At 37.2% G+C, this 27550-nt stretch overlaps 1 protein-coding gene across 1 annotated transcript; it reads right to left on the reverse strand.

The window, feature by feature from the left end:
• Positions 1–731: 731 nt before the first annotated feature.
• yipf7 (Yip1 domain family member 7) lies at positions 732–22584 on the reverse strand. Its single transcript, XM_002933464.5, has 6 exons — positions 22489–22584; positions 18940–19055; positions 14369–14520; positions 9923–10068; positions 6554–6735; positions 732–1397 (listed from the first exon to the last, which is right to left on the reverse strand). The coding sequence occupies exons 2-6, from the start codon at positions 19035–19037 to the stop codon at positions 1235–1237; spliced, it is 741 nt and encodes a 246-aa protein (XP_002933510.2). The 5' UTR covers positions 19038–19055; positions 22489–22584; the 3' UTR covers positions 732–1234.
• Positions 22585–27550: the final 4966 nt, after the last annotated feature.

Genomic DNA, 27550 nt, shown 5'->3' on the forward strand with positions numbered 1-27550 from the left:
AGTTTGCAAAGAAAGCAAAGCAGCATTTGGATCTGTCTGACTGAGGTCTGTAATAACATCAGCTAATTTCTAAAACAGAAAACATTAATTGTATTTCTATTAACAAGGGAGGTGCATGTGCAGTAGCATTCAAATGCTGGGGAAGTGACGTGGCTAAAATAAAATGGCGGCCACAAACTATGATATAGTGACAATCTCTAAGGCAAGAGTGTGTGAATAAGGTAGTAACAATAAAACTTTTAATGTGTGTGTGTGGGGGGGGTAATATAGAACATTTTTGCATTGTTTCAATAAACAAGGTTTTGTTCTCCTTTAAGGTTTTATTGTGGCTCAACACTGCAAATTACTGAATTGCATTAAACCTTTTAAACCACAAGTTGGCTTTGTGTTTGCATTAAGCAAGAGAAGGGCTGCTTCCATCTTAGGTTCCTGTGGTAAGCTGACACATCATCAGGTCTAAGAGTGCCTTGAGAATAAAAGCGAATAAAAACTCACCAGAACTCTTTAATTCATTAGAACTCTTCTAATTTTCCCTGTGTTCAGGTAAATCATATGCTGTTGATAATAAAGTGCTAGTTAGGTGGGAAACATGTTGAGGTGCTGGGAGTTGTATTTGGTACAAAACGTGTTACAGCACAGTGCATGATTACTTTATTAAAGAATTGCTTTACTGAATATTGCACAAGGAGCGCTCCTTCCAAAGGTCAAGCATTCATTTTCCCCCAGCACTGGCCTGGCGGTGGGGAACAAAAATTCTAGATGTAGTAAAAGTGTTTGGGGTTCACAAATTGGTAAATGTCTGGGAATGAGCATGATGACCTCAAAGACGCACAGCTCACTACATTTTCATCCAGCAATACTGAATTAGACTTATGAGCCATATCTAATGGCATACACCACAACTGTGCTTTCACACATGCCCATGGGATGTATCAGGTGTGTGAAGCCATAACATGTGACATGAAGAAAAGTAACATTTAACATTTCACTATTATTCCAATTTTTAGTTAGTTTTGTTGACACTTTGTGCAGTGTTTGATCATGATATTCCCATATTTTTTTATCTGTAAAAAAAGAATAAAAAAGAGGAAAAGAGAGACCAAAAGAAGCAATGACTTTATACTGCAGAACTTGCTACCTTGTCTTAGGTTTGTGCTGGTTCAGGAATTCCCCAGAACTGCACATCATGCACCTTGCTTTATTAAGACACTGAGGAATTGATGGATCACACCAATCAAAAAACAGCCAAAAGAGCAAAAAGCCCGTAGAGGAGAGCACAGGGGTAGGCGACCAGAAGCTGCTGTCCTTCCATTGCCAGAGTAGAGATGAACATTTTTGATGCTGAGAAACTGCACCATCCAATTATGGCAGCTGCCAGGACTGTACCAATGATTCCCCTGAAAATCAACAAAAATAAATATTCAGGGGAAAACTGACAATCTTGTTAATTAGATTCAATAAATCCACATTTTTATCATGAAATAATTTACCATGACCTACTCAGGTAAGAAACAAAAACAGTTGTATCAGTGTATCAACATAAAACCAGTTCAAAAACAAATCCTATTTTTTAACTTGTCATTTTTGTAGTAAATAAACAACCCACTTTAGATGAACAGTAACACCAAAAAATGATAAATATAATGTACTGTTCCCCAACACTGGTAAAAGTTCTGTGCTTGCTGAAACATATCGTTAATATAAATAACACATCTACAAAAGCTTTTGGGACCCAGTCAAAGGGGTTGTTTTGAGGAGGAGCTGCAAGACTACAAGCACACGGTTTTAGTATAGAGGATTCTTTTTCACACTTTTATGGAACATTATCAAGAGCGCTGAGGACTTTGGGGTATTGTATATACCACACCACAGTTTATATAAATAAGCTGCTGCGTTGCAATGGGTGCAGCTATTCACACAGAAAAGGAAGAAAAGGCACAGGTTACATAGCATATAAGATCTTTAGAATACAATAAGTTTCGTTCTTACACAGGAATCTAAAACCATTGTATTCTACAGAGTAGTTGTAGTGCAACCTGCAAATAAAAGATGCTTTTTAATATGTGGCTTGCCTATAACTCCCAGCACCAATTGACATTGTTCCTGTGAGTGTGCCAATCAATTGTTTCTTACATTTTAATTAGCAGTTGTGGATATCTTGTGGGCAGAACCTTTTACTCCCTTCCCCTTCCTCAATCCAGCTGCCAGTTGGGAGTATAAGAAAGTATAACCTTTTACCTGCCGAAGCCAAACACCTCTGCATGTCTGTGTGGTGGGAGACCATGTGTAATAAGCAAGCATTAGTAGTTAACATACATTAGTACCACTATGGACTTTTACACTAGAAGTGGGCACCGCGGAAGAACTATGATCAGATAAGTATATGAACATATAAAACTGGATTATATCCAACACATATTCAGGGCAACAGTCCAAAGTCATCTACCCCCATATGTAATAAAAGGCACTAAGTTTGCTCGGGTGTGGTAACCCATAGGTAGCATTTACTGGTCACCTGTTTAAAAGCAAAAACCAAACATCTTATTGGTTGCTATAGGTTATTGCACCCGGGAAAACTTAGTGCTTTTTTATACATATACATAAACCTACTAGGCTAGGGCATTATTTAGGTCTAGCGCTGCTAGTAAATACAGCTCTGGTCATACCACTGTGCTGCATTCACAAATACCCACAGTATATATAAGCAATCAATGCACTTGTTATTGATCTCCATATGTTATATATTCACATTAGTACAGAGCAACCATAATATCTTTCTATAGTATTTTCTTCATAAGGGTTCTCATTATTAGATTTTGCACTGGAATGGGTGCATCAAAAATTATTCACTCCGGTAAATACAAAAATGCTCTAGCTTTGCTCCCAGAAATAATTACAAAATACAGTAAAGAATATGCTTTAGAAAGGATCAGTGTCAAAAGGGGGAATTATATGTGACATGCTTATATGGTCTGGTGATAGCAGCAAAATGGCTTAATGCTTTTTCTAATCTGTGTGGTCTGATATAAATAACATTTAATCCCTCTGCTATCAGAAAACCCTGGATCTGTAACCACAGTTTGCTGACATGAAATCTTATTACATAATCTCCTTTTGGCCCATTTCTTTATCTACAGCAAGAAAAAAAGTAATTCATTCTAAGATACAGATCTTTAGCTGAAACCGCAAGAAAACAGATAAGCTACACTACACAAATAACATATGTTATATGTCTACCGACAATGCAAGACACAATGGTTTATTTCCTATTTATTTTCTAATCCCAGTAAAATCATCTTGACTTGAAATGCCAGGAAATATCACAACATCAAAACCCCCTAAGAGTATATATATCTTCCAAAAACAGAAAAATCTAGTTGGTAAAAATACATTTCTAACATTATTAATGAAATGAAGGTATGCCATCCCTTATCTGGAAACTCTTTATCTAGAAATGCCCAAAGACCATCTCCCAATCAGTCCATTTAAACCAAATATTCTAATTTTTAAAAATGATTCATTTTTCTCTGTAGTAATAAAACTGCAGCCTGTATTTGATGAACCCATATTCATGGCCGAACAATCCTATAAGGTTTATGTAATATGTTCAAATGATTTTTAGCAGACTTAAAGGGCACCTATCATGCTAAGATTGCTTCCCCCATCAGAGGTGTGGACTTATAGGGCCCACACTATGGTTCTCAATAGTGATGAGCGAATCTACCCCGTTTCGCTTTGCCATAACATTTGCGAAACGGCAAGAAAATTTGCGAAGCAGTGAAAAATTTGCAAACCGCATTTTCGGCACATTTTTTTTTTGTTGCCCGCGTCTTTTTTGGTCGCCCACGTCTTTTTGTTGTCAACCATCCTTTTTCGATGGGGCCCGCATTATTATTTTTTTTACGAGACCATGCCCAATTTTTCCACAGCAAATTTTTATGCGGCAAATTTTCACAGAGGAGACCCCAATGTCAAAATCCAGAAATTCACTGCAAATCCATGCCTGGCGAAAAAATTCGCTCATCAGTAGTTGGGAAGAACAAAATATATATATATATATATATATATAATGTCCCACTATCTGCACTCACCAATCAAAATAACGGCCGGGTGCTGACCCACAAAATACATATAGTCCTTCAGAAAGCACTCACGGCATAGATATCTCAAAGTTAAATTCTTTATTTGGACATTATGTCCGAATAAAGAATTTAACTTTGAGATATCTATGCCGTGAGTGCTTTCTGGAGGACTATATATATATATATTTTTTTTTAAAGCAGTCCCCACCGGCGCTAGGCCACACCAAGAGCTCTCTCCCAGTGCAGGCGGCCATGTTATGAAGATTAAAAAGCAGGCCAATATACAGTACAATATTGGGGCATCTGACTAAATTAGCCTATTTTATCAGGATAAATATAATATGTCAAACCCTCTAAATAATAGGAAAATATTTGTTGCAGCTAAACACATTAAGAAACTTAATAAACTTTAGTTCAAATGTCTTTCTATAAAGAAGCCACAGTGAAAAACGATTGCAGTTTATACAGTTACATCAGTATACTGTATACTACTGCCCCATATATATATAAGTATCAAAATAAAAGAGCATTACATACATACATATTCAGATTTTTATTACAGATATATACAAATAGTTACATATTGTTAAATAGTTAAGTTGGGTTGAAAAAAAGTCCATTAAGTTCAACCCCTCCAAGTGAACCCAGCACACACATAGACAGTAGACCAACATTGACCTATCTATACACTGACACACATAAACCATATATACAAACATTAAAACTAATTGTAGATATTATTATCGCAATACCCTTGGATACTATGCTTGTTCAATAACTAATCCAGGCCCCTCTTATAGGCATTAACAGAATCTGCCATTACAACATCACTAGGAAGGGCATTCCCCAACCTCACTGCCCTCACCGTGAAAACCCACCTATGCTGCTTCAAATGAGTGTCTGTTTCTCTAACCTAAAGGGGGGGGGCCTCTGGTAGTTTTTATGGGAAAAAAGAACACCCCCCTATCTGTCTATAATCCCCTCTAATGTTCTTGTACAGAGTAATCATGTCCCCTCGCAAGCGCCTTTTTACCAGAGAAAACAACCCCAACCCTGACAGTCTCACCTCATAGTTTAAATCTTCCATCCCCTTAACCAGTTTAGTTGCAGTCTCTGCACTCTCTCCAGCTCATTAATATCCTACTGACACCAGAAATTAAACTTTTATACATCCATCATAACATTGTCTTTGCATTCTTTTTATAATTTTGCCTTGAATGTATTTGCCCAATGCTTTTACATTACCTATCTGACCCCCATGTTCCTCTATGAGGGGGCGGCCATATTTGTGCAGCAGGAGGCCATTAGCATTAGAAGCTATAACTGACAGGTTGGGAAGGGACAGTCAGGTTGGCAAAACAGTCAGGTTTAGGAACTTCAAGTAACAATTACTCACAAAAACAGTGAAAAACGATCAGCGTGACCTATAGTTAACTTTTAATGTACATTCATACTTTGAAGAGTAGTTTTTTAGTGTCAGTATCACTTTAAGGACTGGAACCCAAAACTACACTGCATACTCAAGAGGTCTATAAAAAGGCAAAATTATGTTTTCATCCCTTGAGTCAATGGCCTTTTTTATGCAAGATAGTACTTTATTTGCTTCAGTAACCATGGAATAACACTGCCTGGAAGTAGACACAGTATTTTTCCCATTTACTTGACATACTGTAATTATTTTCATTTCTACAGATATAAGACCTAACATTTTGTCTTTAGCATCAACCAAAAAAAAAAAGAAAATCAAAATAATAAATGTGTTGGCAAAATAATTTTTCCCCTTGATATTGCATGTCCGAATTGTATTGGCGTGTATAAGATGTGCATCTCCAGATGCTTCACAAGAAATAATTTGTCAAAATGCAAAAACAACCACATGAATAGCTGTGAGGAAAATGTAAATGGATTTGTAAATATTATTGTAGCTTTATTTTATTTATAACTCCTATAGATTGTGAGAAATGCCAGTCCTGGTTGCAGCAGAAGTACCGTTTGAACTGGCATGACAGGATTACTGGTTCCACGTCAGTCAATCTCTAGGGCTAGCACATCCAATTGCTTTCTAGAGAGCATTATTACTATGCTGTTACATTATAGAAAGTAATTAGAACAATACTGTATGGAAATAGTTATAGTGCCCTGGCAGGAGAGGATCAGAATTCTCTCCTCTCAAAGATGATACACTCTATTGAACCCCCCCCACACACACACAGCTTAGTTCTGTATGCTAGTTAATACGTAACAGGGGAAAATCTACATTAAAACTACATTAATTATTTGGACTTTATATGGAAAGAATACTGAGACCTATTTAATAATATTCACCATGGCTTGTCCCCCCCTCCCCCAAACTATTGTTCGGGAAAGAATTGTATTGGCATCAGCAGGAAGCCCATATATATAACCTGTATATAACCCCACACACTTATCACTTTGTCACCCATGAATGGCATCAGGTCTGCAGTACTTACTGTAATGAAAACAAGACTGCACAGCAGGAAAGGATAACCATGGGCAGGAGACAGTAACCCAAGACACTGGCAACACATCCATATGAAACCCCTGTAATACTCATCAGGTTTAATAAAGCATGGATTCCCAGGCACCCAAGGATACTCATTGTGTATACGTATCCAAAATGAATCTTGCCTGCCTACAAAAAAACAACAGAACAAACATTATGGATGCTTCTTCAGTAAGCTGCACAGCTTGTTTTACATGGCATCTCTATCAGCGCACCAGAGGCCCCCCCTTTAGATTAGAGGAACGGAACTTCCATTTAAAGCGGTGTAGGGGGTTTTTCACGGTGAGGGCAGTGAGGTTGGGGAATGCCCCTCCTAGTGATGTTGTAATGGCAGATTCTGTTAATGCCTTTAAGAGGGGCCTGGATGAGTTCTTGAACAAGCATAGTATTCAAGGCTATTGTGATACTAATATCTACAGTTAGTATTGATGTTGGTATTTATAGTTTATGTATGTGAGTGTATAGATAGGTCAGTATGGGTCTATGTGTATATTTTGCTTGGAAGGGTTGATGGTAGACTTTGGTCTTTTTTCAACTTAATTATGTAACCATAATCACATGTTTTAAATATTGATTTAAGGTGCCAAACAGCACTCTACCTACATTGAAAGATAAGATGGACCATTTTGGTTAAGCCTAAAATTCCTGTGTACAATGTAGATAAGTGAGACAAGGATTTGTGTTCCCGACAAAGGAGACAGGCTGGTGGCTGATATTTGTATCTATAAGTTGTCCTTATGGTCTTTTGTATATAGGGAACACTATCCAAAAGGTATAGGAATGTACAACGTATATCTCAGCATAGATCCCCCACTAAATGAAAACATATAGGGACAGATTCAGTTTGTTGAGAAAAACGTGTTCCCTAATTCAATTCCAGATATGTTTTCTCACTGAAAATAATCTGACTCGTAGTTTGTAATATGTACAAGGGTTCAGCAATGGAAACAAATAACATAATGCCTCATATCCCCACACATTGTCTTTATATGATTGTGTCTCTCACATGTGTATTGTTGGGCTTCATACTGGAAACAGTATACCCTGTTATATGCCTGTTTTTATTGATATTTTTGTGCAATGTGTTCACAATTAAGTTGTGCTTTTTTACATAGGGTGTGCCAGTCGTGAAATAATTTTGGTATACATTTAATTTGGCTGTATACCCCGCCATATAATTATTTTTGGCATTAGAGTGCAGACACTCCAAGGACTGATATATATATTTATGTATTTATGTGTGTGTATGTATGTTTTCTTTTGTTCAAAGGTTACAAGATCAGTTTAAAAAAAACTTGAATTATAAGGGAGTGTGGCACAAAAATGAATATACCATAAGGTAGAATAATGATTGAACAAAGGGAAAATACAATAGGGCTCTAAGGGTATAAGGTGTCATGGTTTTTGCCACTGTCCCTCTACTACTCAGGTACATTGGTGCACAAGCAGAAACACAGTGAATAGCACACCAATGGGTGTCAATTTTGCACCCAAATATGCATAATGTTTGACCCTGGTATTAATTACTTACACCATAATACTAAATATAATGTATATATCATATCCAGCATTTGACTGATTGTGTGCAGTCAAACCAAATCAGAAACCTAATGTTATGTGAAGCACTGGTCATCTAAAGGTGACAAATAATGCTCATTGTTGCATAACATTTTGAATAAAATACAGAAAAATTGCCCTAGAGAGTAAATCTGTCTATGAGCAGAGAACTGGCTGAAGGGCAGAAAGACAAAAGTTGAAAATTAATGATTTTAGAAGGAAAAAAATTGTGCTGCATACAAAAGAATCCAGTAGTGGCCTTAGTTATTTCTTTTTGTAATTGATTCAGGATGATGCCCCTCTTACCCTCCATGCTTAACTATCTTGTGTTGGCAATAGGGCAAGGGGCAACCTTGTTTTATGGCCTGAATGAAATTTCATTGTGAAGATTTGGTGTGAAACAGATATGAATCCTGCTATAAACTTTCTATCGATTGGAACTCTTATCTCTACTTATAAGTAAGCACACAAAGGAGTATTTCAAATATTTTAAATAAAGGAATAAGTGGCCATGCTGAGAGATTAGCCAATTATACTGACGTTATGCAGTTTAAACAGCAGTGCTCTGCCTTAATAATTCCCTCCAATGTCTATGATAGGTTTAGTTCTCCAATAATGTAATTGTTTTTCAGACGTTGCCCTGCTTTATTTGGGCATATTAAAGTGCAGCCTTCAGGGACAGGCCCTTGAATAGCACAGCTGTACGTACTACACAGCTCAATAAACATTGAAGTATCCTAAAGACATGCATTCATTGCCAGAGAGCATTAAATCCTGTCAATAGATTTTACACACACACTAGCTGTGATTATGGTCATTTCCCCGCATACATATGACACTTCCAAAAATCAGTCACTATCAATAGCATCAGCATGGGCACCTAAGTGTGAAACTGACTAAGCAGTTTTAGAACTTGGACAGGATTTGCTCAATAATAGACAAAAGGGGTAATTTATAACCCTGTGGGGCACAAGAGCAAGAGCCCACCCTTTGGTGACAAAGATAAAATGGACAGGGTCCTGATGTGGGCCACACGTCCCCCTTAACTTGCATGTGTAAATGACGTTCAAATAGGGGGTAGAAGGGGGACATCTATGGGCCTCCCTCCACCCACCTCTTTTTAATGGAGCACTGCCAAACACAGGCTGCATTTTATTCTGGGTGTGTTTCACAGGTCTCTGCACTACAAAATGGTGGACCTGCAAGGAGGAGCTTGAGATAAAAATACACACAGCTTCTTTGCAGTGCTGAGGGCGGCAGCATAATAACAGAGGAAGCAGACCCCAGGGGGGTTGGGGGGGGGGGGGGCCTGGACTGCAGGATCTGCTTTCTCTATTTTTAAGTATAAATGTTTTTGCAGAGGGGGGCCTGGCGCAGAGTAGTTTCACCACTGGTTGGGACCCTAGGCTCAAGCCATGTCAATATTTGCAAGGAGTTTGCATGTTCTCTCCATGTCTGTGTGGGCTTCTCCGGGTATTCTGGTTTCCTCCCACACTCCCAAATATATGCAGGCAGGTTAACTGGCTCCTGATAAAATTTACCTTACTGTGCATAAATGTAATAGGTATGTTAGATTGTAATCTCAATTTAGGCAGGGACTAATGTGAATGATGTGTAATCCCTGTAAAATGCTGAGGAATATGTCAGCTTTATATATATATATAAATAATTATAAATATACATGATTTATTCTGAAGCATTCTACAAGGAACAATAGGAAAACAAATTATATGTTATGTTGAAAAATGCTGGACAATACCAGTAAGAGCATTGATCCCAGTGCAAAGCAAAAAATCAAAGGTCCTGTCAGGTCAGTTTCATTAAGAATACTGCCATCTGCTGGTTTCCATGGATTCAGAACAGTTAAAGTCTTTTGCCAAATGTGATCAAAATTTATACCCAGTTCTGCAACAGAAAGAGAACATATATTTAAAATCTTTAAAAAAAAACACTCATTATTCAAACAAATAACATGTCTAAAATAATTCAGTGCATTGGTGATGCAAAAACTCGTGCTCTGTGATAATTTAAAAAACAGTAAAAATGAGATTAAAGACATAAAAGTCACAAACATTGCACTAGTATAGTAACCCATAGAATAACATTCTACAGCTGATATATTTGAAGATTTACTTACTGCAGCTTTATATAAACCACTACAACAGTGTCTGATTAGGGTGTCCAGGGCCCACCACCTCAAGGACCCACCGCCACAGTTGAGAGGTCCACTAATGCCAGAACCCCCCTGATGCAAACAACATCTTTTCATTAATGCTGGAAATTTGCGGCTTCTGCAAACTGATCCCACTGCAGACCATTGGCAGTCGGTGGGCCCATGAGCCATAAGGGCCTGGTGTTCCACTGGTCCAGCCCACCCTGCACTGCCATTTGTGTGAATACGCATGCAATTAAAATGGCAAAAGCTGAATGATATTTTTGGTCTTTACCTGCAGAAATGTCTCTGCTTAGGGTCTAAAAACCATTGTGTTCTTGCCAAATAAACTGCAAAAGTAGTGCTGTATTTATCTGCTATATCAAAAATCAGGTATTGGACTCCTTATCCAGAAACCCATTATCCAGAAAGTTCCGAATTACATAAAGGCCATCTCCCATAGACTCAATTTTAATGAAATAATTCACATTTTAAAAATGATTCCCTTTTTCTCTGTAATAATAAAACAGTACATTGTAATTGATCCCAACCAAAATATAATTAATCCTTATTGGAGGTAAAACAATCCTATTGGATTTAATTACTGTTTAAATAATTTTTTTAGTACACATAAGGTAGGAGGTCCGAATTACAAGACCCCTTATCCGGAATACCCCCGGTCCCGAGCATTCTGGATAACAGATCCCATACCTGTAGTGGAAATATCTGGATTAAGTTAACTATTACGTGTTATTCAGTTGCGTTTACCTGCCCACCAATATCATTTTCTAAAAGCAGTTAGCAAACCTTAATAATACGATCTATTTCTGCAAATAAACAAGGGTGTCGGTTTTACATTGGCTCCCACCTAGCTCCCCTTTATACTCCCTCATTTACAGCTGTGATCTTCCTTTCATCATTCCCCAGTCTGTCAGTGCTAAGTGCCAAAAATTATTAGCTAAATTAGATACATTTTTTTGCGTAAGACTGGTTTTTAAAAAGCATAGTAGTATGATACATTAGAATGAAAGAAAAATAATATATATATTAAATGAAATCAGGAACAGGATACGTATGATGGGCCATTAAAACTAATCATGAGAACATTAAAACCTAAGTGGCTTCACTTTTCCATGACCTGCTAATGCGTTCTCTACCCACCTCTTTCTGCTCTTAATGACTGCATTTACTGTGCTGCTGTAAACTTATAACTTCAACTTAGTCTCCCTCATAACCATTATCTCCTGCTTGCCTGCTAAGTGTAATGTCACATATACAGACACACACAAGGCCAAGACCATAGCGCAATATGTCTAAGAGAAGTTTTATGAAAGATGGACCACACAAGCAGGAGAGTGCACAATACATCTCTGTGAGTACTACATGTGGCCGCTGCTTTCAGATTAAAACACATTTGACAGCCATCAGCACATTTATATAGAAGGACGCTACATTTAAGAGGTATTTATAGTTTCCTTGAAAGTTGCAGTCACTCATAAGTAGACTTAGTGAACTCTAAAAATATACTATTTTAGGAGTATGTGCTATTGGGTAATCCTAAATAGAAACTGCAATTTTAAAGGAACAGTAACACCAAAAAATGAAAGTGTATAAAAATAATTACAATATTATGTATTGTTGCCCTGTGCTGGAACAGCTGGTGTGTTTGCCTCAGAAAGACTACTATAGTTTATATAAACAAAGCTGCTGTGTAGCCATGGGGGCAGCCATTCAAAGGAGAAAAGGCACAGACACATAGCAGATAACAGATAAAACACTATTGTATTCTACAGAGCTTATCTGTTATCTGCTATGTAACCTGTGCCTTTTCTCCTTTTTTCCAGGTTGAATGGCTGCCCCCGTGGCTACACAGCAGCTTATTTATATTAGCTATACCGGTAGTACTTTTACTCTAGCAAATACACAACTTTACCTGTGCAGGGTAACAGTACATTATATTTTAAATACTTTAATACACTTTAATTTTTGGCCTTACTGTTCCTTTAAGTACTAAGAGCCACTCTTTGGGATCATACAAGTCACAGTGCACACAAACAAGCCAAGGCACACATACATGCTAGGCCCCATCAGCCAATAATGGGCAGATTTCTGTCTATTAATACCACACTACTTCCTGTAACAGTTAGAGCTGCATTATTTCCTGTCAGCTGATCTCTGAGGGAGCACACAGCCCATCACTAAATGGTGGCTCAGGGGAAAAAAAGATGTAAAAGGGCAATATATACTGATGTAACCTCTATTTCAGCTCAATAGCTGCCTTCCCAGACTAGTACCAGTAGAACATGGGTTACACTGTACCCTCTTACCCAGAATGGGCCTTCGCTAAGTGGAAGAGGAAGGTGAGGGTTTTGTGCAACTACACCTCTCTTGCTGCTATGCAGAAAAATTAAAACAGAGGGCGCCAGAGGTTCTTGCAAATAACAAAATAATAAGTGTTTATTGAACATCCACAGGGTTTGCTCACAATACAGCTTCTCAGAGGCCAGTGGTACAGGCAACACCACATACAGAGTGTAATACAGACTGACACTCCCCTGAGTACAGACTTGGCAGGAATCTCACGTCCCCTCTGCGACACACCCTGTAGTGGATCCCTCAGGGAATTCTCTATCCTGATTCCCTATTCACTTGGATCCCTACACTACAGGCAATGTGGCCTGGGAGAGATACCTCCAAAACTGCAAGTCCTATGTAGGAGCTCAGAACTGCTCATTCTAGCTCAACTCTAACTGCCTTACACTTCTAGAGTGTACTATAAAGGGAGCTACACCTGCCACTATCTAATGCCTCATTCACGGGGCCCTGTTCCCCGACGTCAACTGGACCTGGGCCCATGCCCTGGGCTCTCAGCACACATCCACCCTGTTTCTCAGGTGGAAGCAAACTTGAAGGTGCCACTCCTCTCCCAGCACTATACCAAAGTGAGGCAGGAAGTGGTCATCATAACTGCTAACCAATAGCATACATATGTTAATGAACTCACTTAGATACATTCCCTTCCACCCAGCAACTAAGGGAACTGAACCTGTAGAGATTTAAAGCCATAGGGGCCATTTAACCCTATGGGTCCCTACACTAAAATATATATTCCAGTTTAGGCCACTAAATATTATATAAACTATCTATTGGGAAAGTATTCAGGTCATGTAGAAGTCAATGAGAGCTGTCCTAGGCAAATCGTAACAATTTTTATTTATTTTGTGGTTTTAGAGGTATTTAGGGTTTCTTTTTGTTCATAAAGTTCGCAAAGGTTCATAGGAAAATGCAATGCTGGATTTCTAATTACAGCACCCAGAGGTCGCCCCCCCTCCCCTTGCTCAGGATTGTACACGTGCGCATCCAGTTATCTCACATACTGAGCACTAAGGAAAGGATGCACAAAAACTTCAGAGCAGCTGGACCCCAGTTCTCCATATACGGCTGGACGACATGTCGCATCTAAATTTGTGCTGGCCTTTGTGGCCTCGCCACATATCGGGTCTGCTTTTTCAATTCGGATCTTTTAATAAATAACTAGACAATCGTGATTTTTCATGATATGTAATAAAAGGCACTAAGTTTGCCCAGGAGCAGTAACCCTTAGCAACCTATAAAATGTTTGCCTTTAAACAGCTGCCCAGTAAATGCTAGTTTCTTTTATTACACAACACCAAAAACCAACTAAATTTGGATAAATCTGCCTCCATGTTATACTTCATGCCCTCAACTGTCACATTATTGGTAAATATGGGTTTGTAACTAAACTACAGCTGAAGTTGTCTGTCACTCGTATTAAATAACCCCTATAATGTACACAACAGGCTTAAACTGCAGTCAAAGTGGAAATTTCTAAACTACAGCCCCCAGGATGGGACAAATTGAGTCACACTTGATAAATTGCTTATACTGCATATTATATTGAGTAATCTGCCCCCAATTATGGATAATGATGTAGGGCAGGGATATCTAATCTGCAATCCATCAGCTGTTAACAAAAAAGTGTAAGGAGGCAAAGAGCTATGGAATTGTGACAGAATAGATCTTACATATCACCTTCTAAAAGAGGAGGCTCATCTTCAAAGCTTTCATTATGTTGATTTTGCTCAGAATGAAATGATGGGCTGTAGGCAGGTTCATAAGGGACTCCAGCGTGATGCGTTATAGCGGAAAATGTGCCAGCTTGTGAAAAGTCATTTTTACTTTGCCTAAATGGATAAAAAAAATAGTACTGTCAGTACAAATGATAATAATCCTTATATGAATTTCAATAAGCTGCATTTGTTTAATGACATTGCCCTGGTCCCTCCATGGCAGCCTTAATATGGGGTTGTTTTCTCACCAATCCTTTAAGGAGGTTAGTGCGCTACTCCTTTTACACAGTGACATGCCTATTTCTGGTATGTGAACACATTCCATATGTTGCAGTAAACATAACACAATAATAAGGAATAGAATATAGGAAGAAAAGTGTCATCTTTATGCTACAGTCTTGTTATTCATGGGGCCCATGATCAATACCCATATCAGGCCATTGGGAACTCATCTGATTTCCCTGAACTTCTGACACCAGTATTTAGTGTTTAGTGTTAGCTTTATAGGCGCAACTCACTGAGCCAGAAAATACCAGTAGCACTGCATACACATAATAGTACAGATGAAAATTAAACTGCAGGACCTGCCATTAGAGCTTACAGAGAGAAGGGAACAAGTAATAAGATTTTAACCCCTTTACATGCAAAAAGAAAAATGGCTCAATTTAAAGTAGAAAACAGTGGAACTGGGGTCTCAAATGCAGGTATGGTTCCCCATGAAAAAGCTGTGCCCACACAAAATATATCTCAGTCTCTTCTATACTGATATGATACATACATTAATTACTGATACCAACAGGAAATCACAGGAAATTCCCCTGGCCATAACCAACTTTTGGTGGCCCCATAGTGAATATCCAGGGGCTGTTGGTGCAGCAAAGCTCAGATGGCCTGCATCCTCCGTGTAAAGATACCTTGCATCAGAAAATTTTACAGATGAAAATATATGGGTAATAAGTGTGTGATGGCTGAGTATAACCAGAATTATTTTCAGAGTAACCATTGATATACCTGTATCTGTATCTAATTTTCATCCATCCATGTATTTTCCCAACCTTGGAAAAACATTATTACTGCTCTTTTGTCTGGGGTAGAGAGAGAGAGAACAGAAAGCCCATAGTATATACGAGATGAGATACTAGACTTTCACCCCATTAAAGGAACAGTAACTCCAAAAAATAAAAGCATTTTAAAGTAATTTAAATATAATGTACTGCACTGGTAAAAGCTGTGTGTTTGCTTCAGATAGACTACTATAGTTTATATAAATAAACTGCTGCATAGCCATGGGGGCAGCCATTCAAGCTATGTAACCTGTTATTTACAATAGCCCTATTTCAACCTGAATGGCTGCCCCCGTGGCTACATAGAAGCTTATTTGGCAACAGTACATTATATTTAAATTACTTTGATACATTACCTTTTATTGGTGTTACTGTTCCATTGAACTGTTTCATTATGTCTCTTGTCGCCAAGAAAAAAACAGATAGTGGGACTCTTTAATTGCTAAAACATATAGAAAAAAAACATATATATATTTTTCAGTACATATTTTCAGGCCTCTTACAAGGCAAAACCTGGAGTGAGAACTTCGCACCTTTTATTGATTTTATCGATTTAGACATATCACTACAAGATAATGTAAATAAGGAACTGGATAAATATAATAATTGAGAGGCATACTACCTTTGCCCTGTTATTCAGAACAGTGAAATTGTTCTGTTTATCCCAGGGCAATCATAACATAGTGCTCAGAAATTAAGAATTTCAGCCAAATGTTACTATATAATTCTCCAACTGCTTTCATTAACTTACATGTTAAAATGACCTGCAATGTTTATAGGTTTAGAAGGGTTTAAAGGAACAGTAACACCAAAAAATAAAAGTGTTTTAAAGTAATTCAAATATAACGTACTGTTGCCCTGCACTGGTAAAACTGGGGTGTTTGCTACAGAAACACTACTATAGTTTATATAAATAAGCTGCTGTGTAGTCGTGGGGGCAGCCATTGAAGCTGGAAAAAAGGAGAAAAGGCACAGGTTATATAGCAGCTAACAGATAAACCCTGTAGAATATAATGGTGTCTTATCTGTTAGCTGCTATATAACCTGTGCCTTTTCTTCTTTTGAATGGCTGCCCCCATGGCTACACACCAGGGTTTATATAAACTCTAGTAATGTTTCTGAAGCAAACACAAAACTTTTACCACTGCAGGTCAGCAGTACATTATAGTTTAATTTCTTTAAAATATATACATGTTTTGGTGTTACTGTTCCTTTAATGAACAAACTGAGAAATTCTGTCTTAGAAGAAACATTTCAATTTTCCAGTCGCTGCTCTGCAAACTGAGACGGTCAGGCTACCTCACAGCATCATAAAAAATGTAAAATAAAAGCCTTGTTTAAAAATTGTTTTGCTATCAGAAAAGCCAACGGATTACAAAAGTAATTCTATATCAATCAGGAATCATATACACAAACACACACCCTTTTCTGATATACCATACCTTGTCACAATAAAACAGAGTTCGCTATTGCTGGAAAGTTCTACCATTCCATGCTTACAAATACTGTGCCAGATCTACTTATCATTTGAAGGGGTGTTCACCTAAAATTACAATTCTAATACAACATAGACAATGATATTTTCAACTATGCTTTCCATTTTATGACTTGTAGTGTTTCAGTTATTCAGCTCTTGCTGTACTGCTTGTCAGTCTGGAATTTAGCAACTGATTGCTATGGTTTTACTTACCCTAGCAACCAGGCAACTGTTAAATTGGCAGACTGGAATTAATGGTAAAGAAACATAAGTAATAGTAATAATAAAAACAATTAAAATGTAATATGCTATTTAATTGCTGGACATTGCTTATGCTAAGAACCAGATCACTTATTTAAATTGCTTGCTTTCCCATTTCTTTATATAGTAGAGGGTGAAGGCTCGTAGGATATTGAGGCCAGTGTGTATTTACTGTAGTACATCAAATGCAACAAAAATAAATAGTTGTTGGAATGGAATGGAATGGAAGGGGTACAGAACTACTACAGTAGGCATGAGAACCATACTTCATCGCAAATTGTTTAGAGCAGGGATCCCCAACATTTTATACCCGTGAGCCACATTCAAATGGAAAAAGCGTTGGGGAGCAACACAAGCATGGAAAAAAGTTTCTGGGGCTGCCAATAAGGGCTATAATTGGCTATTTGGTAGCTCCTATTTGGACTGGCAGCCTACAGACAGCTCTATTTGTCAATTATACTTGTTTTTTATGCAACCAAAACTTGCCTCCTTACCAGAAGTTCAATAATGGACACCAACTTTGAGGCCACTGGGAGCAACGTCCAAGGGATTGGTGAGCAACATGTTGCTCAGGAACCACTGGTTGGGGATCACTGGTTTAGAGTATGCTCCTCCTCTTTAGAACCCACTTGTTTAACTACTCATCCCTTCTGCACAATAGTGAGGCAAGTGGTGTCCAGGCCATGACTCACCCTCTAAAAATGGGGCTAGGGAACCTTTAATTCCAGCCCACCCCACTGTACAGGAGATTGGGGGGAAGTAATAATATGACATCTCCCTTACCCCATACATATATGTGCTTTACAGACCCAAGCAGTATGCTAACCAACATGACTGAAATGCAATGTACTGCTGGGTCCCTACAGCTCTGCTTTGTTTGATTCTAATTCAATAGGACTTTGATTATGTGCATTTTAGATGGTTATAAATAGTAGGAGTCAAATGGATTTCACCTGTCAAGATAAGTAGAAGTTGGTTGTTCTCAAGGAGTTCAAAGCCCAGCTGCTTCATTTAGCCCACAATATTCCAAGCATAAGTAATTTTTCCAGACATAATACTATCTCCTGCAGAATTAATATTGGCCAGGGTTATCTCAAAAGGCAACTCAATAATGTCAATCAGTGTGTTTTTACAGGTTATAAAACATTATAAAGCATCTTCTTCTACCTACTATAGGTGAGTTTGCTTCCAGTATGGGCACTATCTGCAAGAAATTTATAAGCTCTACTGGGCCCTTGGCATTTTCTCCAGGTGCTCTACTGCCGTAGCGTGAATGTGATAATGAAGGCAGGGGCAACACAGGTAAACTCTGTTGGGACAGAAACTAATGTTATTAATGAACCTTGTCCACTAAGTGGTGCTTAACAGGATGGTAAAAGAGAATAATTCAACCAGGTCACTTATCCCATGCCAATGATCGAATCATTCATAGGGGCCTATGGGACGAATCTCAGACAGAATCAGATGGTCAGGTTGTTTCTTTATCCCTGTCCCTATCATTTAACTGTCATTTATGTCTGAAGTAGCAGAGTCAGCAGCCAATGGATACCAGTTTCACAAGGTTATCATTTAGCCTTGCCAGTATCAATGCAAACATTATATAGTCATACATATAAAATTATAAAATAATGTTATTATTTGTAGGGGAATTTTCATAATAATGTCTTCATAAAACTTATGAACTTAAGAAAAAAATGAAGGGCTTTAAAATATAGTACAATCAATACTCACCTACTGTTTTCAACAAATGTCCCTGTATCATATATTCCTGGAGTTGTATCATCAATAACATAATCTGATTGATAGAAATCAACATCAAACTGATCCATTGCTAACAGCTTGTTCGTCTGAAAAATAAAATTGGCAGTTGTTTACATACATACATATACAGCAGCTAAATAAGTGTATATTTAGAATACTTGTCTAGAAAAGAAATGAATCATTTACCCACACCTGGAACAGATGACCATAGGCTAAGGGATGGGATGCCAGTAAGACTCCAAGTAGTACTGGACATAGGAAGTGGAGTAAATATCCACAGTGAAAACTTCTGGGTGCCATAAGGCATTTAAGTTTGTATGTTTAACAGCTGTGGCGTAACTACTAGGGGTACAGGGGGTGCAATTCCACCTGGGTCTGCACCCCCTTGGGGTCCTGTATCACAGGAGGTTTTCACTATATTTCTGAAAAATGTTGTCCCGTGTCCAACAGACAAAGGACAGCCTTAGACAGCCTTATCAAATAGTATATTTCCAAGTACAGTTATTAGTTCTCTATAATATTGCCAAAAACTACATTTACATTCTCCAGTCTCACAGAAGGCTTATCTGACAACTCCTATTAGAAGTAAATAGAACAGAGAAATATTGGTGAAATTAAGTTCGGCTACATCTGTGTAATACATTGGTTAGTAAAGATACAATATATTTCAGATGTATGTGTATAAAAAATACCCCAGAAGAATTCACTTTTTTACATGTAAGATATTCAGCATCTGTTATTGCACACATACTGCCTTACCAACCAATGTATTTTATATGTAAGAGACTGCAGTTGCCGGGTTGAGTTAAGGGAAATTGGGCCGGAGGGGCCCACGAGGACCACCAGGGTGCACCGGTCCTGGTGGGCCAGCCCAACACTGTTTTATCTATGCTTTTTTAATTATCTAAATTTTTTGTTGTGAGGAAGACAGACTTGGCACTTCAACAGCCACCTGGTTGCTATGGTTTAATTACCCACGTAATCATACAGCAGTTAAAAAAGGCACAACAAAGTGCCTGAACTGAAATAAAAGCAATAAATTAAGAGCACTGATACAATTAAAGTCTTAAGTGTGTGTGTTTGGGGAGTCAGTGACCCAGATGGCATTTTTGGTTGCAGGCCTGAAAGTGGAATAAAAGGAAGCAAGGCCTGGATTGGGATACAAAATAGGCCCTGACATTTCAAATACACAGAGGCCCACCAGCCCCCCACCAACCCACTAAATAGTGACTGTCTGTGGCATCTTACAGCAGCCCCACAGGTTGCCAGTCTGCACCTGATAAGAAGGCATATATATTGTCATACAGCTTGAAAAAGTTTATAACACTTTTAATCTAAAGACAAATTTAACCCAATGGGAAGTAGTGAACAGTGTGCTGTCCCAGTGTCTTCTAATAGTATTTTCGAGAAACTGTGATATGTAACCAAAATGCAAACACTACTAAAATATTCTTTAGAAACTTTATTATTTTAAATGTCTCAATAAAACTTTCCCTTCCATTTTGTGCATACCACACACAGCACCATTCCAAAATGCAACCTAAATTGAACGTTGTTTTAATTCATTGCTCGTAGTTCTGTAATTATTGGTCTAACAGCTTTATACATGTATGTATGTATAGCTTTATTAATAAAGCGCCACAAGGGTATGCAGCGCTGTACAAGCTTACAGAATACAAAATTACACACAGGGAGGACAAGTGATTTAATAAATAAATAAATATATATATATATATATAAGTGCCATGTGGTATGAGACACAGTAGGAAGGAGGTCCCTGCCCCGTAGAGCTTACATCCCTGTCCTTAAGCAGATGATTGACCCTGCCCATATTTTGTTACCAACATGTGAAAAAAAGCTACAGCCATACTGTATATTATTTTGTACGCCATTTAGTAGTACTACCTGCTGTCATTTACATACACTGTTAATATTAAAGCCTGTTTCAACCACAGTAATAACTGGTTTGCAGTTGTAGGAAACACAAGTTATCAAACATGCTCAGGTTTTACGATGAAAAATGTATTTGTCAACCTAGAAAACGAAGCTTTAAAAATAAGAAGACCTACTGAAGGAAACAGCACATAAAACATGCATGCCTTATTGCAACTCAATATTTTAGGCATTTTACTTGAAAATACAGGAACTTCAATAAGTGCCATGCTGGAACAACAACAGGAGAAAGCTATTATAAGGAAAAAGGAAAGGAAAGTAGCAGACTGACATTACATTAGGGCAAAAAACATGTTTAATCTGTCATTCCTGTCACTGTGAGTCGACACCTATTTATTCTGCAGATGTAGTTTCTGACAGCAAAAGGAGCAGTACATCTAATAAAAATGCAGCAGACACGAGCGTATAAATATATCAAAGAACAAATTTTAATGTGCTGCCATTTTCATCATATCATAACAGCCAATCTCTGGATTCGGCAAATGCTTGTGTTTACAGATATTTAGGAAAAAGAAAACAGATGAATCCCCACCCAAAAAACTGTATAGTCTCAGCCAATATTATAACAAACAAAATAACTGAGCTGACCACATGCTGTTGTTGCCCCAATGGCCCCGGTTATTCACCATGTGCCCACTAAAGCTTGTGCCCATTGTATAAGATAATAAGGTAAAATTAATATACTAAAGACTTACTGAGATATATATGTGTATTTAGCCATAGTTTTCCCAATAAATTTTTATCATTTATACTCTCTACTTCATCTTCTCCCCTACACAGTCATTGAAGCTGTGAGAGACTTTTTGTCAAAAAATTAATTTACTATAAATCACCTGACATACCCCTATATGTAATAAGCTTGCCCAGGAGCAGTAACCCATAGCAACCAATAAGATATTTGCAAACTTAGTATCTTTTATAAAGTTACCCCATTAGATTTTATATACAGGCTTAGTCTAGAAAAATAGCTTGAATTTAGATGAAGACTTGCAGTCCGCAAGAAGAGTCTACGCTACATGAATATAATGTACTGACTCTCACACACAGTATTTTTTTTTTTTTTTTTTAAACACTGGGCAGATTAGCACCTGGGCAGTAACCCACAGCAACCAATCAAATTTTTGCTTTCAGTGTTCAACTTGTAGATGGTGCTAAAAAAGCCAATCACTGAATGGTTGCTATGGGTTACAAATTGGCCCAGTGTAAGCCCCAATGAGCCTAAGTAAGGAAAATAAAATTACTAAACTGCAAGGTTTGACTGATGTTGTAATAGTCTAAAATATTCTAATGCTAAAGTTCTCCAATTCAAATGTCAAATCTCTCTTTTGGGTCTATTATCCACTTGCTTGTAAAAACTCCCTTTATAATGAATAAAACAGACATAAAGAGCAAATGCGTAAAACAAAAGCAAGTACAAAACATTTCCAAAACAGAGAAAAAGTATTGTGCACTTATGACAGGAATACCAAGCAGAACACAAGTCTTGCACAGCACAGAAATGAGTTCTTGTTAGTTTGAAACAAAAACAAAGAAAAAGAGTTAAAATTCAAATCTGTTGCCACATACCTTTCACTTCTTGTACATGTAAGAGGGAACGACATTACACAAATCAATTGCCCAGATAAATAACACTCAATTTCCACTGCCCACAATAAAGAGTAACATGCTCTATTAATACTGTTCTAAATTTGGGTACAGAACACATGCTAGAGTCAGAGATTATCTAGTTACAGAGGCTAGTTTGGATTAATGACCTCTGGAAAAAATGCTTTTTAAAAAGGCGAATCATCCTAAGGGCCGTGCTAAAGGAAAACATACAGTAAAAGGTGAGACCGTAGAACCATTTATAGTATTAACTCTTGCAAAAAAAGGTTAATATATCGTATAACATTATACAAAAAGCTAAAATATGTTTGAATGAGTGAATGGACATTTGTCTGCAACACGGGCTTCCAGGCCCATGTCTCTAATAGATCACATCATGTAGAAATGTGTTCTACTTATCTTAATGCCCAGCTAGGTACCCATAACTGGCTTTTTATCTATACAAGCCATTATGGGTGCTTGTCACCTGGGTCACACTGATACTCACTCATAGTCCTCCTTAATGGACAGAGCAACAAGGAAATGTATGGCTTTTTCATGCAAATCAACATAGCCAGGGCTTGAAAGATGCAGTTATTGCAGGTATTTTATAAAAGAGAAATCCTCCCTTCTGGCTGCCAATGGAATCCTGACAGACAATACTAAGAAGCTGATTAAAGTATCAACATATCTGTCAAAGCTTTAGTTCCCATTTCTGTATGTATTTTGTGAGATGTTTCAGTACAGCAGCACTGATTTCTGCTCTCCCCATCAAACCCTAATCTTAACACAATCTGACATTCAATTCACTCATTTTCATTCCACTCTTGATTTGATAGGTGTACTCACAAGGTACAGAGAGGGCACGCAGATGGAATATACAGTATGGTGCTGTTATCATTTTTAATTAATTTTCTATCCATATTTAATTAATTCATGTGTCCCTGCTTATGCTTTGCTAAATGCTTTAGCCTCAGTCCTTTAACTGGAATCTTGACTGTCCATACATCATTGCATGAGCAAGGGCAATCTTTTAATTCATTAAATATTTATATAGCCTTGTGTAAGGTGATGTTTTATGAGGTGACAAAATAGCTTTCCTTAAATAATGCTGTATTATAACTCAGTCCTCAGCCCCTCCTGTCCGACTTTTACAATAAGAAACACTGATTTATTGTCGTCTGGTCTCCCTGTGTCAGCCATCAATCACTCACAGCCGTCTCTGGATATTTATGGCTTCCTCACACATAAATGTAATATTTTATAAGCATGATTTATAACTTTCTGCAATTTAAATTCAACTTGTAAAAGTAATGCACTAAAAGATATGGCTATTATTATAATATAGTAAAATGGAAACAAACAATCTGAAGGAACCAGAAATGCTTTTCTATATCAATACTCTGAACTGCAGCTCCTTCGTTATTTTAGGTGCCTTTAATTTGGTATAATACTGGACAAAATATTTACAGACATCTTTAAGTATTGACAAATATAAAGGGAAAAAGTTGCCACAATGTTTAGGGGTAGCAATAGGGGAATAGGAATAGCATGAGGAATTTATCAAAAAAATTAACCTATGTTATGTGCTGCAGTTTGAGCCTGTGTTTATCCTCTAGCATAAGTTAGGCAGTTCAACATCCTTTCATTATAATAATGTAGATCTACAGTATCTTAGATTGTGGTTGGTACATCACCCTTATTAATGTACTTGATATCTTTACAGCAATACAAAAAAATATTGCTGAAAAACAAACTACCAAAGGGAGCAAACAAAACCCCAACTTTCCAAGGGAGAGTAAAAAATAAGGTGAAAAATGACTTCATGTAAAAAGTACTGGCACTGGCATTTTATTATCATAGCATATCTAATTGGATAGTAATGCTTTTCAGAGAGCCACTAGATTAAAACAAAACATATACTATACAGCCAAAAAGATGTGTCTTCCCAACATCTCTTTCCAAAATCAAGGGTAATAATATGAAGTTGGTCCTCTCTTTGTTGCTAAAACATCCTTTACCCGTTACTCTTTTGGGAGGGTTTTTTCACTACATTGATGGGATTTGGTTTCATTTATATGCATGTTAGAAGTTGAGCACTGATGATAGGTTATCATGTCTGTCTCACAGTTGGCAATCAAATACATCCCATTGGCGTTCAGTTGGGTCAGGATCAGGTCTGTGTGCAGCTTAGTCAAATTCTTCCCCTCCCACCACTGCAAAACCATTCTATATAGATCTTACATTGTTCAATAAAGAAGGAAGCACAGAATAGTGAAGAATGTCACTGTATTTTGTTACCTATATGTGGTACCTGTGTCTGCAATTATGCTAGTGACTTAAATAGCCAATTATAATAAACAGAAGGGTTGATCACATGCTGTACTTTTGCCATTTTATTAATTTCTGGATAGTTCTGGCTTCAGGAGTACAAGTCAAGATGCTAATTCTGTTTGTCAATGACAAACCATCGTGAAGTGTCACCAACAAGCTGTCGTCTCCCCCTACTGACAAAGCACTTCATCTCAGCCTCCACAAGATAGCATGCAGCAAGCTGACAGATTACTCAAATAGAGAGTTTGGCTGGATCAGTGTTTGCCCTCTGTTCCTGCCCCACCTCAATCACTGAATAGATTACAATTAAAGGTTGTAGGATTGCACACTGTATTTGCAGAAGGCACAGCTTCTGTAAATCTGTTCTATTATGGTGGGCAAGGTGCATCATTTTTTATTTATTTTTACCCAGCCGACTCTTTTTTTTTTTTTCTCACTTGTAACAAATGTATATCTGGGTAGAACACAGGGCTGACTATACATAGAGTTTGGATTATGTACTGGGTAAGGAAACCCATGCCTACTTTTCAGAAGACTTGATGAAAGTTTTAAACTGTTATGAACAGTGATGAACACTGAGTGAAGATACAATTATAATTCTTTATGAATTTTGGTCACTGTACCAGTTTTTGATTTAGACAGCTCTATACTAATATGGAAGAGTATGGTGTTTTTAATATATTTTGCTTATAAATTTCCCTCCTTTAACTTGAAATCATTTTTGTTGACCATTTTACTTAAAGCAATGGGTGCTTAGCCCATTATCTAGCAGAATTAAACCTGGACTTAAAAAAATTGATTTCACAAAAGTGATAAAGAAGAAATTCAGAGAGGAGGATGTAAAAAAAATGTAACTTTAATAACATACTGAGCAAGGTATGCCTAAATAAGCAAGTAAAAAACCAAATGTATTTGCGATATGAATTTGTAGTCTGCATAATCATTATATTAGCCTCTGAGTAAAGTATTAATTGAGTCACACAGTAAGATAAATTGCTCTTAATTATTTAACAAGAGAAACATCACCAGGTTTGAATGTCTCATATTTCTGATACAGGCAGCCTTTCTGCAGGTTAACAGAATATAACCATCACAGTGGATGATGTGGATGAGGAGTATTGGTTTTTGACAGGCAATAATAAAAAAACAATAAGCAATAAAAAACTTACAGCTTTGCTATTTGTGTTTATATACATACTCTAAAGTAAACATTTAGCAGACGTGTAAGGAACTGATTATACTATTTACTACACAAATATGTTAAATGTTTTAGCAAAATGAATGTCAACAATTACCCAGGCCTGATGGAATACACCCATAAGTACTGAAAACTTAGTTCAGTTTTAGCCAAGTCACTACCTTTTATCAGGTGCAGTACCAACAGACAGGAGTAAAGTTAGAGTAATTCTTAAAAAAAGAAGGCTTACAATCTCAGTTTAGCAATTATAGGGCTGTAATTCTGACATGTTGTGGGCAAGTTATTTGAGGTTACTTTTCAGGATGGATCATTTTTAACATATTTAATTACTTTTTATGTAAGTGATAAAGTAAGTAGGAATTTGGACAGTTGGGGAGAGTTGATGTTACCAACTTTAATTTTGCCAATTATTTGATACAGTGTTGAATAAACATTTGCTTTTTAGGACAATGGCACAAAGGGTGCTTTGACCCGTGGCAAATCAGTATCTTCACATTGCAGGAAATGTGAATCACTGTCTTCTAACTTCTAACTTCTACAAACATGCTATCATGTAAAAATGCAAAAGGAAGCATTTGCATGGGATTACGCAGCTGGAGATGTTTCCAACTACAATATGCATGTCCTGCAATGTAAAGCATTTTTGAGTGCTTTGTTGTCCATAAGCATTGCAAATTCATTCAGATAGTAACCCCATAAAGACTACAACTTAAAAGCCGGTCTCCTCCATTGTATAAACTGCTGATTTGTATAACAACATGAATTAGACCGTACCAATTATTTTAATGTATTATTTATTTGTAAGAAAATTAATGGTGTGTGATCATAACATTGCCTTTACATACTATTTATTATTTTGTCTAAAAAGTATTGTCTGATGCTTTTATATTACCAAGCCAATACTCCATGTTCCTCTATGAGAGGGCTGCCATATTTGTGCAGCAGTAGTCTATTAGCACTAAAAGCTATAACTGACAGGTTCAGAAGTCAGGTTAGCAAAATAATTGAGTTTAGGAACTTTGAATAACAATTACTTAGGAAAGCAAACTTATCATTCTGTATTTTAAAAATAAACCAGGAGACTGTTTGGATTTAGAAGTGTTTTATTAATAGTTGTATGTAACACAAATCTTGCATTGCAATACCTGTATTAAATTGTGCCTTCCTAAACACCATAAAAAAAAGTTCGTTTAAAAAAGGCATAACTTATAGGTAACCTTTCTTTCATATTTAGAAGAGCAGCTTTTTTAGTGTATGTATTTAGTTTATGTATTATTTTTCTTTTTACAGTACTACTAAATCAACCACTTTTTCATATAAGTTTATTAATGGATAATGTGTATGCCCACAAGTTTCCTATTAAACCCTGGTACACTTGGGTAAGTAGATTTCCACTGTCAAGTGTTAATTAAGGCAGGCGGCTGCACTGACAGCATTTAATTCACTCTATATCTGTATTCTCACTTCCGCCATCCAAAAACATGGCGGCTGCGTAATGACTACGAAATACGT

This window comes from Xenopus tropicalis, chromosome 1 (genome assembly GCF_000004195.4).
Source record: "Xenopus tropicalis strain Nigerian chromosome 1, UCB_Xtro_10.0, whole genome shotgun sequence".
Classification (NCBI taxonomy): domain Eukaryota; kingdom Metazoa; phylum Chordata; class Amphibia; order Anura; family Pipidae; genus Xenopus; species Xenopus tropicalis.